The 14,092-nt window shown below is 37.0% G+C and overlaps 1 protein-coding gene across 1 annotated transcript in view; it reads right to left on the bottom strand.

Annotated features, from left to right (window-relative positions):
- The window catches only part of IFIH1 (interferon induced with helicase C domain 1), a 56,149-nt gene that overhangs the window by 17,111 nt on the left and 24,946 nt on the right, over positions 1–14,092 (bottom strand). The window contains exons 4-5 of the mRNA XM_043894390.1: positions 11,845–11,949; positions 6,694–6,914 (exon numbers count right to left, since the gene is read on the bottom strand). Coding sequence (XP_043750325.1) covers positions 6,694–6,914; positions 11,845–11,949 — 326 coding nt within the window. The remainder of the gene's footprint in view (positions 1–6,693; positions 6,915–11,844; positions 11,950–14,092) is intronic.

Genomic DNA, 14,092 nt, shown 5'->3' with positions numbered 1-14,092 from the left:
AGAAAGCAATAATGCCACATGAAACAACATGGATGGACATAAAGATTATCTTACTAAGTGAACTAAGTCAAAAAGAAAAAGAAAAATATCATATGATATAACTTATACATGTAATCTCTCCTTGGAAGAAAAACTATGACAAAACTTGACAGCATATTAAAAATCAGAGACATCACTTTCCTGAGAGAGGTCTATTTAGTCAAAGCTATGGTTTTTCCAGTAGTCATGTACAGATGTGAGAGTAGGACCATAAATAAGGTTGAGTGCTGAAGAACTGATGCTTTCAAATTGTGATGCTGGAGAAGATTCTTGAGAGTCTGTTAGATTGCAAGGAGATCAAATCAGTCAATCCTAAAGGAAATCAACCCTGAATATTCATTGGAAGGACTGATGATGAAGCTGAAGCTCCAATACTTTGGCCACCTGATGTAAATACTCATTGGAAAAGACCCTGATGCTGGGAAAGACCGAGGGCAGGAGGAGAAGGGGACGTCAGAGGGTGAGATGATCAGACAGCATCACTGACTCAATGGACATGAGTGTGAACAAACTCCAGAATATAGTGGAGGACAGAGGAGCATGGCATTGAGGTTGGACATGACTTAGTGACTGAACAACAATACATGAGTAAACTAAGACAAATACAAATGAACCAAATGTAATCTAATGTAATTGAAAATACAAATGAACTTACTTACAAAGTAGAAACAGACTCACAGACACAGAAAACAAATTTATGGGAGTTCCCAGGTGACCTAACGATTAGGATTCTGGCTTTCACTGCCATGGCCCACGTTCAATCCCGTGTCTGAGAACTGAGACCTGCAAGTCTGGAAATGTTTTGCCCTGAGCCTAGTGCTGAACTGGAGGTGTGCTGTCAGTTCTTCAGTCCTGCATTCACAATGCCCAGTGATGTCATTACTCTGCATTCTACCTCAATTTACATTTAGAAATGTCTAGCCTCAGTAACAGCTGAACCTGGTCAAAGTGTTAAGGTTTTGTTGCTCAGTAAAGAACAAAGGAGTTGAGTCTTTATATGTTGTAGTGACCACTGAAGGTGACTGAGTTGACACCTCAAGGCTCTCACATCACCAGTCATTTAGAACAGCTCGATTACTAGGGAAAGGAATAACCGGGCCCCTGTTGTTTAGTTGTTAAGTTGTATCTATCTCTTAGCAAACTCACAGACTGTGACCCTCCAGGCCCCTCTGTCCATGGGGTTTCCCAGGCAAGGATACTGGAGTGGATTGCCATTTCCTTCTCCAAGGGATCTTCCCGAACCAGGCCATCTTGAAGGTTATATCCTAGGAGAAACTGTACAGTGGAAGCCCAGGAATGTACAGCATGGCAAATAAAGTTGGCAGAAAGAGTTTCAAGGGCAAACATCAAAGAATGAACATTACATTTCTCCTCATGCAATTACCTGATAATGTGATCAGTGATTACCTTACAGTGGTCTGTAAGGTATGTGCTATTCATTTTTTAAAATTTGAGATAAACTCTATGCGAAAAATAAGGGCAGACTGACCCTCTTAGTTGAAGAGAACCAAGGAAGAACACTTCTTTGTATTATTATTTAGTAGAAATGGTGAGGGCTTCTAAGAGTGAATGTAGGAGGGGAAAGGGGGCTAAATGGAGCCCATGAATTCCAAGGAAACAGAGTGAATAAATAACAAAGTTTGGTAAGTGCAAGAATATAACACAGGATTGAAAGAGAAAACTTCATTTAGTTGTTTTTCTCCCTCCAAAGTGAGATCTCTTGTCTGCCTATCTGTCACAAAATCAATTGAGATATTTGGAGAATGCAGACTCCCAAGCCCCACTCAAGAGCTATTGAATCTAGAGACTGACCATATTTAGGACAGAGTCTTGAAGCCTGCACTTTATGAAGCTTCCAATATGACATTTAAGTCTTTTCAAAAATTTTTAAAAAGAGAACCACAGCTCTTCTTTTTCTTCTACAAAGTCATTTCTGATTCACTTTTATAGGACTATTCTTTTCATTCTACTTATACAAGACAGCGGAAATAATCTAAGAAGGAAGTCAGCAAAAAAGATTCTGAGGAAGTAAAGGAAGATTAAATGTAGTGGAGATTGCATGCTCCAGAGGAGAGAAAGTGAGCTCTGAAAACAAATACTCCAGCTACTTGCTTATTGTGTGACTTTGGACAAGTCACCTAATCATCTCTATCTCCAATGAACAAAGTCAGGAAAATATCAACCTGTGGTGGAAGTGTTATGAAAAATAAATGAAATAGAGGCTAACATAGTGCCAGTACTCAGAAAACTTCCCTGGTATTTCACCATCTTTTTATCCTAGTAGTAGAGAATGATAGAAGGGAGGACAAGTTCCCTTCAGAAGAAAAGGGTTCAAGTCTCGGCTCTGCTGCAGATGAGTCCTGACAGGCCAATTAAAGCCCAAAGCCTCGGTTTCCTGATTGCTAAAATGGTGATATTTATGGTTACTAAAAACAAGGGCTGTGTGATTTTAATGAGAGATTGTGAAGTGTAACACAATAGTCATTATTATATTAATATACAGCTCTAATTTCCTAGACCATAGATTCCCTGAGGGCAGGCTCCGCATTTGATTTGTCTTTAAATACGCTCATGCTGCTGAATCATTTAAGAATCTCTATACGATGGAGTAGAGAAGGAAATAACAACCCACTCCAGTATTCTTGCCTGGAAAATCCCACGGACAGAGAGCCTGGGAGGCTACAGTCCATGGGGTTGCAAGAGTCAGACATGACTTAGAGACTAAACCACCACCGCCATGGTCCGGAGTGGCATAGAAACCTGAGGTTCCGCCCATAAAGGATGGGCTGAGATATTCCAAAGAAGCAGCATATTTTGGCCTACAGAATAAAAAGACATTGTCACAGGAGGTGGCAGGTGTTGGAAATCCTGAGACTCACTTTGGGTGGCACTGACTTCCTCCTGAAGGACACAAAGAGAGCCAGATGCAAGCCTGACATGGCTAATTGGGAGGTGTGTGGTCCTCTTGGAGCCTTTTCCTGAGATGTGACAGAGTGCCTGCCAAGACTAATCAAACCCAAATGCTACCCACTTCTGCTGAATCATATGGGGCTGTATTATAGCATCTAGGAACCTGGGATTTCTCTCTCATGATGTTGAAGTCCTAGATAGGAAATAGAAAGTCTGGGAACACAGGTGGTGTTTTCATTTCTCCCTGCATCTGAAGGCGATAACTTTGGAAAGGAAAGAGAAAGGGAGACAAAAGTAAACGGTATTAGGAAACAGGATTTCTCCTTTCTAGATGAAGGGTTATAATATTAAAGCCTTGCCATTGGGCCAAATATAGAAAGTAGGTTATGTTGACTTACTGGGTCAGAGATGATCTGATTCAATCGAAAGAATTAAATTACTTTAGAATTCAAAGCAATGGGATAATAAATTAAATGATTATTAGGGAAGATCTAGTAGAGAGATTTCCAATAATTCCTATGGAAAAACAAGAGGGAAGCAGATCAGAAATTGGACCCATGGCCTTAAATGTCTACAGAGCAATGCAATGGATATGAATAATTAATGAGGATAATTTCACTTTTAAACACGGGTGCAAATGTGAATTCATAAGTATCACCTTGCTCCAACGGGATGAAAGAGTCACAGCCAGAATATAGCACTGAGAGGATGAGGAGTTATACAAAAAGGAAGGTGCATGAGATACACACAAAAATATGAGACTTGAAAAGATCAATCAAGATTCATAATATGAAAAACATAAGGATAAACCTAAGTATTTTCATGTAGGCTCAAAATTAACCTTCAAAAATAACTTAAGAGAGGTCTAGTTTAACAGATTCTTCAAATGAAAACAAGCTGAGACTTCTTAGGTTACGGAAAACTTCAGATGAGTCAGTGGGTGCCAGCATTGGTAACAAAAGGCAAACCCGGCCATGGATCACACGTCACATCTCATCTTTCCTCTACTACCTACAGTATTTTGTCCAACCCTAAACACTGTGTTTTAACAGGGTCTTAGTTAATGTCTGAAAAAATATGAGCTCTAAAGAAGATGAAAAGTCTGGAAACTACATATATGAAGAACATATAAGAGCACTGGAAGTATTTATCACAGCAAACTAAAAGAAAAATCCCTCCGGAGTCATTTGATGCTTGATGTCTTTTCTTTGTGAAGGGCTATCGTAAGGCAGCAAAATTAAGATTCAGCTTACTCTGTATATTACAGAGGGAAGAATGCTAAGCAATAAGTGTGGATTACAGAGAAATGGATTTTGATGAATGCAGGTATGTCTTTCTAACAGTGTCGGTTGTTCAAAGAATGGATTGAGCTCTCTCTTGTTAGAAGGAGGACCTTCTTGATATTAGAAGTTACTCAGCAGAGGTGAGAGAATCACTTGGCAATAAATGAAAACCGGATCTTACAGGCTTCTTTCAACTCTAGTGTCTATGATGCTGGATAAAAGAAGTACAGGAAGCTGATGGACCAAAAGTAACTCCTAGGTTTTGAGGTTACATGCTTTGGAGGAGGTAATATAACCAAGAGAGAGACAGACAAGGGAAGGAGAGATCTTTGGGAGAGTAAATGAAGGGAATGAGTTTGAGGAAATGCAAGAATGTAAAGACGGTATCAAGAGCATCAGTTTAAGTCGTTTCAAATCCAATTAATTTTGTTCTTTTTTCTGGACCTGGCACTTAAGACCTTATTCATTGGTTAAGGAATTGCAATTTATTAGTTGTTAAGGTGAGGAGGAAGGAAGGGAGAAGGAACTGATATTCACTGAGTCACTCTTAGATTTTAAATAGATTATCTCATTTAAACCTCCAACCCTGTATAGAGTAGTATTATTTTACTCACTTTACAGATGAGGAAATTAAAGTGAGAGAAGTTCATAATTTGCCCAAGATCAAATTACTGGTAGGTAGAAATAGTATTCACACCTAGATTTGTTTTATTCCAAAAGATAATATCCTTAATAAGGAAAATATATGAAAAGCCATGGGAAAAAAATTTTAATGTATCACCATCACCACACACACACACACAAACTGTTCTAACAGGGGGCATGTAAGTATGAAGGAACCGTATTTAGGCTTGGGGTGTATATACAAAATGCTTTTGGAGTTACATGATAGAAATCATTAAGATTATGGATTCTGAGTACATTTCTCTAATACTAAAAAGCAGACTATAATTAAAACTTTCAGCATGATAGAAATCCAAAAAATAGAGGAAAGTTACACATATAGTCTATAATTATATTTTCTGTAAAGGAGCAAATGAGAATCTAGTCACCAATGTAATGGGAAAAAGATTGTTTTTGGTCATGGAAACTGTACTCAATTTTACTCCATAAAATGGTAAATATCAATATCCCCAAGTTACAAACTTATAAATTAATAAACTCTGATATATCTGAATAAAGTTCAACTAGACTTTGTTTAAAATGGAGACTTATACCTGTTTATGAAGATAGACTTTAAAAATCCTAAGATAAAAATATTAAAGCAAAACCTCAGTTGCATTGAATGATATATGTGTGTATATATATATATATTTTTTACATATATATAAACTATTTGAAAATTATTTCTCTATTAAACTTGATATAAATCATTCAAATATTCACTTAATTTTCTCTTCATTTTCAAGCCAAATTATATATATTCTGAATAAAGAGCACTTGCCACTTTTGACTGAGGGTCAGTGGTTAAAAAGGGCTTCCTAGGTGGTAGCCCAGGTGATGCTAGTGGTAAAAACCTGCCTGCCAATGCAGAAGACACAAGAGACACAGGTTCAACACGACTGAAGTGACTTAGCATGCACACACTCATGTACGGTGGTTAAAGAGACTCTAGAACACAGTGTTTAAGCCTAGATTTCAGTGATATTTTGAGGTCATTTAAGTCCATATGCAATGATAAGTCAGTACTAGTTCACCATAAAGAAAATCTGAGTAAATACATTCTTTATACATCAGTATAAATTAGAGACATTATTAAAAACAGAGACATTACTCTGCCTACAAAGGTCTCTATAGTCAAAGCTATAGTTTTTTCCAGTAGTCATGTACAGATGTGAGAGCTAGACAATAAAAACGGCTGAATGCCAAAGAACTGATACTTTTGAACTGTGGTGTTAGAGAAGACTCTTGGACAACAAGGAGATCAAACCAGTCAATCCTAAAGGAAGTCAACACTGAATATTCATTGGAAGGACTGATGCTGAAGTTGAAGCTCCAATCCTTTGGCCACCTGATGCAAAGAGCTGCCTCATTGGAAAAGATCTTGATGCTGGGAAAGATAGAAAGCAGGAGGAGGAGGGGATGACAGAGGACAAGATGGCATCACTGATTCAATGGACATGAATTTGAGCCAGCTCTGGAAGTTGGTGATGAACAGGGAAGCCTGGCGTGCTGCAGTCCATAGGGTTGCAAAGAATCAGACATGACTGAGCAACTGAACAACAGTACATCAGTTACAGCCCTTTGATTTAATGTTCTGGTTTAATAAGACAAAAAAATCTACTTTAATGGTTAATAATTTAGATAATAGAACTGAAAAAAAAGGTTTAAAATAAATTACTCATTCTGACATTTTTCCTAATTAAAACCGTATGACCCATTGTTACAAATATCACTAGACAAATGCTTCAGAAAAAAAATATGAAAATAAACATGTTCTATTTATGCACTGTCTGAATACCTTATTGACGAGGACCATAACTTTTCCAGGTTCAGATGCTTTTTTCTTCTTGTCCAAGTGATCTTTGGCAATGTAAACGGCCACTCTGGTTTTCCCACTCCCTGTAGGGAGGCATATAATGATGTTCTTCCCCTCCAGGGCAGGCTGGGCCACTTCCAGCTGGTAAGGCCTGAGATTCAGCTCTGGCTCGGGGGATGCTCTTTGAGCCACATTCTCATCATCTGAAGGAGGTTACAAGGAAGAAAACTAAGGAAACAGACAACAAAATAACTAAGGCTAGGAAGCCTGAAATGGAACATGGGCCCCTTGCAGCTTAAATCTCCTTTCATAAGGGGTCCAAACCAATCCATTTTCTGTTTTCTGTACCAAACGGGTGTCAGCTCTTTGTGTTTGCAGGACACAGCCCAAGCGCTCTGGAAGTGGCCTAGGACATGGGAATGGAGAGGGAAGGGATTAACAGGATGGAGGACTAGGAGGGGGCAACACAGAGAAGTCTTTTCAGAGAGTGGGCAAAGCCAAGTGGAAATGACTGTGGTGCAGGCTTGGCAGTTGATGATTCTTAATGCCTCAGACTTGCCATTTCTTTGTGGAACCATTCCACCCCACCCAATTCTCTTTCACCGGCAAATCAAGAGGGACTGGGAAAGTAGGACTCCTTGTTCTATATTCCCCCTCACTTTTTATTGTGAAGAAATAACTAAAGCTGATGCTACTTTCCTTCATGTGAAAAACTTTACCTGACAAACCAAATACCAAAAGGCATATCTATCTGTCTATCTATCTTCTATCTGTAGATCATCTATCTCAAATACCTAAAACTGGTTCCCCCAATCCAATTTTTGCCATTTAAGGCAATCAGATTAAACAAGCTGTATTTAGGGAAAAGGTGCTAGCCTTTTCCATGCTAGCCTTCACTCTGTAAGTGTGCAGTGAAAGATGAAAAATAATTTTGTTGGTTCATAACTGGACTGTGACTAATTTTTCTATTTAGCTTTGAATGTTATTTTTATCACTTTCTTATAGGTATGTCTCCACATATTCATGTTTTCCTGAAACTCAAAGCACAATACATTAAAAATATTTTCAGCTAGAGTAGATCTCTACATTTAAAATACTGATAAAATACACAACTAACATACATTAATTTTATAAACATTAGAATAAAATCATTATAATATATCTTGGTTTAAGTATATGTTTTTTAGAAGTGACCGAGTTTATCTATATTAGTCAGGGGAAAAGATCTAAAAATGTATAACTTATCATGTGGAATGCAGTAAAGCAAATATTGTATCAATTTAAAAGCCCATCTTTTGCTTTATGTAATCACAAGAAAAAAATGAAATGACAGCACTTATCAGTATTTCATTACACATGAAGTAAGCATTCTCTCTCTTATCAATGAGTGCAATAAAATTAAACTAACAGAATCCCATTAACTTCAGAAAAAGTTGCTGATTGTTCCATTTCGGCAACTGGATGATTCTGTTTAACTGGGTTTTAACTTGCTGTGATAGCACTATCTGAACAGGTAGGAAAATTCACACCAAATACCACTTAGGAAGAGTCATCTACTAACCTGGCAGGAAATTTGCCTTCTGTATGGATGAGTAAACATATACGCAATACATTTACGTTATCATTGGCTCATCTGCTGATTCATTTATTAGGATTGTCAGGAAGAACTCATTCAAGATCAGCAGCTTTTAAAAACACACATTGACAAGCTTTCTCACCACGCTTGTCTTTGAGCTCTATAGCAATTATAATAACCCATCCTCTATTATATTTACAGAAGATTCAAGCTGACTTAAGAATATCACAGTGCTGTGCTCAGTCGTGTCTGACTCTGCGACCCATGGACTGTAGACCGCCAGGATCCTCTGCCCATGGAATTTTCCAGGCAAAAATACTGGAGTGGGTTGTCACTTCCTACTCCAGACGATCTTCCTGACTAAGGGATCTAAACCACGTCTCCTGTGACTTCTGCATTGGCAGGGGGGTTCTTTACCACTAGCGCCACCTGGGAAGCCCAGATAGCTCAATATCATCCATATTTTTTTGAGTCAAGTCTAGGAAACTTGATTGGTAGCCTCAAGTTTAAAAGAGAGGCACAGAGTGAATACGGAAAAAAAAATCAGAGTTGGATTCATTGTGAGGATAGCATCCAAAGAAAAAGAGCTGGGTGAGTGCTAAATATTCAGCCTGATTCTTGCCTTATCACATCCTCTGACACAGGAATGGAAGAATACATCCACATACGCAATGAAAAGAGAATTTTCTCTTCTCTGTCACCAGAAGGAGAGAATTGGGCTGGTGTCAGGGAGCCAGGAGCCAATTTCCTTTATATAAAAAAAAATGTTTGGGTTTTGTTTGTTTGTTGTGTGCTTCTTTTTGGCTCTCTTCAAAAAAGCAAAATTAATTAAATGCAATAACAAAAATGGTATTTAAAATATGCACAGGCTTTGAATAATATTGTGCCCATCCTCTACAACAAGTATTTATCGAAGACCTTAAAATTATACTATACCATACAAATGGTCAAAAAAATGAAATCAAATAAGGTTTAAATAATAACATTCTATTGAAACTACACCATGTGGCAAATTTCATTCTCACATTGATTTTTGACAGCTGAGTTATTCTTGGAGAGAAAAGGTCTGTCACTGCATGTGTTTGAAAATGACAAAGTATTCCTTTACCTATAGTATGTAACCTCAGAAAAATATACCATTCCAGCTGGACAAATATTAATAGATATTACCTCAAAATAGTAAGGAAACACTTTCTACATATCAGGCCAATGTGCATTGCCAAAAACATTGCCACTTTGTTAGAAGCAGTATATCTCTCTGAGAAGGGGGAACAGAAAAACAAAAAAGCCTCTCACGGTATAATTAAAATATTTAAACTTCAAAAGTACCACTAATTATGCTTTACTATGGCATAATAATACTATGAAGGAACATAATGTCACATCCACGATTCTTATGCCTCATAATGTAACCTCTAAATGTGGACAAAGGGTGTGTGGAATAGGGTCCCTTTGATGTCAACCTCAGAAATTAAAACATAATCCCAAACACCTCAATGCTTTCAGTGAATCAATGCATGTTTAACAATTTGCAGTTTACATAAACCTATCTTAAACTGATTTGTATGTCAACTTATAGCATGCACATGAAAGAAAGGAATTTCATCATTTTATGATTTCAGAATTTTGCCATCTACTATGCAATCTTGTATCCACTAGGCTTTATTCCTAAGCACTAACCATCCAGAACTCCAATGAGTTGCCCTTTAAAAATGTGTTTGTCTTCAAATGTATTTGCTTTTGGAAATGTATTTGCTTTTTAAAAGTAGGTTGCGTTAGATTTATCATGACTTTCATGCCATGTTGAAGACTGAAAATCAGTAAATAGTTGCATTTGCTAACAGTGCTGAACAGACAAAATGCCCTGCACATAGAGGATATCTATTAGATAGTTATTAAATGAATGAATATTGTAGAAAAGCCCTTACTCAGGCAAACAAAAATTAGGAGAAGGTCCAGAAGCTTAAAGCAATCATAAAGATGTTAAATATTAGCTAGAGTGTATTTTGAGTTCTAGTATCAATAGCATTTAATAAAAATGTTAATTATTAAATTTAACAGTTGTATAACAAGCACAGAAAAAACAAATAAAAGCCACAGAAGTATGCACATGCCAAGAACTTAATATTAACACTGACTAAATTGAACGGAAAATTAATTAACCCTTTTTAATTAACATTAAAGTTATGACTGACATTTGGTGAATTGAGTTTCCTCAAATCAACTTGTTCTAAGTTATTTGGGGGTTATTAAGAGACAAGAACATTTAAATAAAAGAGGTGGTACGTTTCCTTTGGGAAAGCTTTTAGGGCAGATGGCTATCTTTATGTAAACTATTTTGCCCTTTTAGGCCAATTGTAGATGTAAATTTCTATAATCCTTCAGACAATGCAGGGCAATCTGAAGTACACAATATTTTCTAAGTGTTTTCTATAACTCAGTCACAGACGAATGAAGAATAGTTTCTTAATTTTCTATTTTGCTGCTGCTTCTTTGCTGGCCATATTGCAAAACACTGATTTTTGTTTGCACTAATTTGTTCATTTTAATTATAAAATATTTCAAACACACAAATATTAGAAAGACATGAAAGGGCCCATCACCCATTCTTAATGTTAACATTTCACCTCAGTAGTAATAATGGAAATGTACATTCAAAGGACAGAAAGAAAAGATATGAAATGGATCAGACTGACCAAAGTTAGGGTGTCTGATAAACAGGAAGTCTTGCTAAAGCGTGGAGATTGGGAAGAGGCCCTCTTATTTACTGTGTGTGTGTGCTCAGTTGCTAATTGTGTCTGACTCTTTGTGACTCTATGGACTATAAGCCTTCCAGGCTCCTCTGTCCATGGGATTTTCCAGGAAAGAATACAGGAGTAGGTTGCCATTTCCTTCTCCAGGAGATATTCCTGACCCAGGGGTTGAACCCACATCTCTTGCTTGGCAAGTGGACTCTACCACTGCACTACCTGGGAAGTGGGTGGGATATTAAACTGATACAAAAAACAATTTGTGAAATATCTAGTAAATTTCTCATTTAGTGTGAAAATATTTTGCAAACTCAATTAAAGGATGTTTATTAATATTGAAATTCTTTTAACTATATATGTATATTCTAATGCTTAAGAGGGACTCATTAAATGCCATTAACTATAGTCATACTCATCTCAATATTACTTTTATTTATAATGTATTTTAATTTTTTTAAATGCAGGGGTTGGAAATAAATGTATAAAATTGAGTATATAATTTAAAAGCAGTCAAATTAATCAAAACAGATCACATAAATAAAATAGATTACTTGGTTCTATGGAATGTGGCATATGCCAGACCAAAAAGCTATGTACCAGATCAAAATTAGAGACCTTGAGTTTAAGACTTGTAAGTTGTACTTTTCAAGAAAGTGAATGGCAAAGTTCCAAAACTATTTCAACTGTAGAAAAGAATTGCTTTAATTGCATAAATACATTAGGGAGGGTATGAACAGCCCCCATGCGTTCCACTATATGGTGTCTTATTTCACACTTTTTAAGGTTTACACAACAGTTAGGCAGTACCTGAATCACTTCCCATGGTGCCTGAATCACTGCCCATGTTGCTGTTATGTCCAAGACTTTCATCTAAGCAGCTGACACTTCCTTCTGCCAAACTTGTGTCTGATTCTGCAAAGGAAAACATTTTAAAATATTTTAAAAATATTTCTGAGAATAAACGTATTTTAACTGCACACCTCTACAGCACACAGTACATACAGTTCAATGCAAGTGGAGAAGGTACATCTAGACAATCACAAATAAAAGGTAAGAGTTTCTGGCAAGCAATGTTTAAAAACTCCACTATGAATGAGCAGCTGTCGGGGACTGAATCAAATACATGTATTTACCTACTTAAAGTACCATCCATCCAATATGAGGGCTCGTGTAAATTTGTAAGGAGTAATGACTTTTGTTGTCCCCCTTTCTGTAAATTTTGTCCAAAAAAATATCTGAGCATGATATTATCACTTAAACATAAGCACTATGTTTAAACCATTGAGTCATCTGCATGTAAAATGGTAGAGAATTAATGTTAAAGAAAAATTAATGAATTAATGAAGAACATGGTTCTACTGGTAAGTTATGAAAACAGCAACTGGGTGATACACATAACTAAAATCTCACAAAGAATTTACTCAGACTATCAGGAAAGCCTGACATTGCAGGGGCACTAGAAGCTTACATGAGGTTGGAAATTACTTTTTTCTTTCTTATAATTAAACTAAGCTTCCATCAAGGATGACAATAAATACAAGTGGCAAGGGCACATTTCACTTATTAATCCTGATTGTTTCTTTTTTTCTTTTCAATACTCAGCATCAATTCATTTTGAAAAACCTCCCTTCCCACAACGGAAGGCTTCCCTCCTTACAGTTCATTTCCAAGGATTTATGCAATCCCATCCGCAAGGATCAGAACTATTGCTAAACTGGTAAAAATAAATGAAAGATGGTTACAGATGTTGGTTTTGGAATTAAAAGACTTGTGAAATTTGCTGTTGGCAATGCTATGAGCCTAACTTCCTTCCTCTTGTTTAAAATTGGGCTAGTAGAGGTACAAGCTATTATGTATAAAATAAGCTACAAGAATATATTGTAGAACACAAGAAATATAGCCAATATTTTATAGTAACTATAAATGGAGTATAACCTTTAAAAATTGTGTACACCTGTAACCTATATAAGGTTGGTGGCCATAGCGGTAAAGAACTGCCTGCCAATGCAGGAGATGCAGGTTTGATCCTTGGGTCAGGAAGATCCCCTGGAGGAGGGCATGACAACCCACTCCAGTTTTCTTGCTTAGAGAATCCCCATGAGCAGAGGAGCCTGGTGGGCTATAGACCACAGGGTTGTAAAGAGTCGGACACAACTGAAGCGACTTAGCACACATGTAACCCATATAAATATTGTACATCAACTATACTTCAATAAAATAAAAAATAAAATGAAGCCAGCACAATTTACTTCACAGTATTTGACAACCATGTAGTAATGCTAGGTACAACAAGTTCTTTGCATATACTTGTTGGTGATTGAAAAATGAAATAAAATTCAAGTCATTGGTGGATTACTAAGGCAAGAGTGTCATTTAAAAATATTTGGGGAATTCCCTGGTGGTCCAGTGGGTAGGACTCAGCGCTTTCATTGCCAGGGCCTGGGATTCAATCCCTCGTCAGGGAACTATCAAGCCAGGCAGTGTGGTCTAAAATGAATAAATAAATAATAAACAATAAACCATCTTTAAAATTAATATTCCATAATATTTATACTTGTGAGATTATTATTTTATGCTAGAGATCTCACATGCACTAATTAAACTATATTAAAGTAAGATTACGCTAAGTAAGGGCTTCCTAGGTGGTGCTTGTGGTAAAGAACCTGCCTGCAAACGCAGGAGACACAAGAGATGTGGGTTTGATCCCCTCATGCGGGTCAGGAAGATCCCCTGGTGGAAGGAATGGCAACCCACTCCAGTATTCTTGCCCGGAGAATCCCATAGACAGAGGAGCCTGGCGGGCTATAGTCCATAGCATTGCAAAGAGTCAGACAAGACTGAGCATGAATGCACCATGAAGCTAAGTAAAACTAGCCTGAATGTCACATACTTAAACTGGAATTAGAAGCAGGTGATAAAGAGACATAGTATGTTATCAATAAAACATGTCTAAACATGGACAATATATAACTCCTCAAAACTACAGTATCTTCTTTTTCTTTAACCAGTTATTTCTTTTTTTAAGTCTGGTGTGTTGAAGTATAATTTCCATCCT

Source organism: Cervus elaphus, chromosome 33 (assembly GCF_910594005.1).
Source record: "Cervus elaphus chromosome 33, mCerEla1.1, whole genome shotgun sequence".
NCBI lineage: Eukaryota > Metazoa > Chordata > Mammalia > Artiodactyla > Cervidae > Cervus > Cervus elaphus.
The sequence above is the reverse complement of the archived record's forward strand: the minus strand, read 5'-3'. Positions and strand labels throughout refer to the sequence as shown.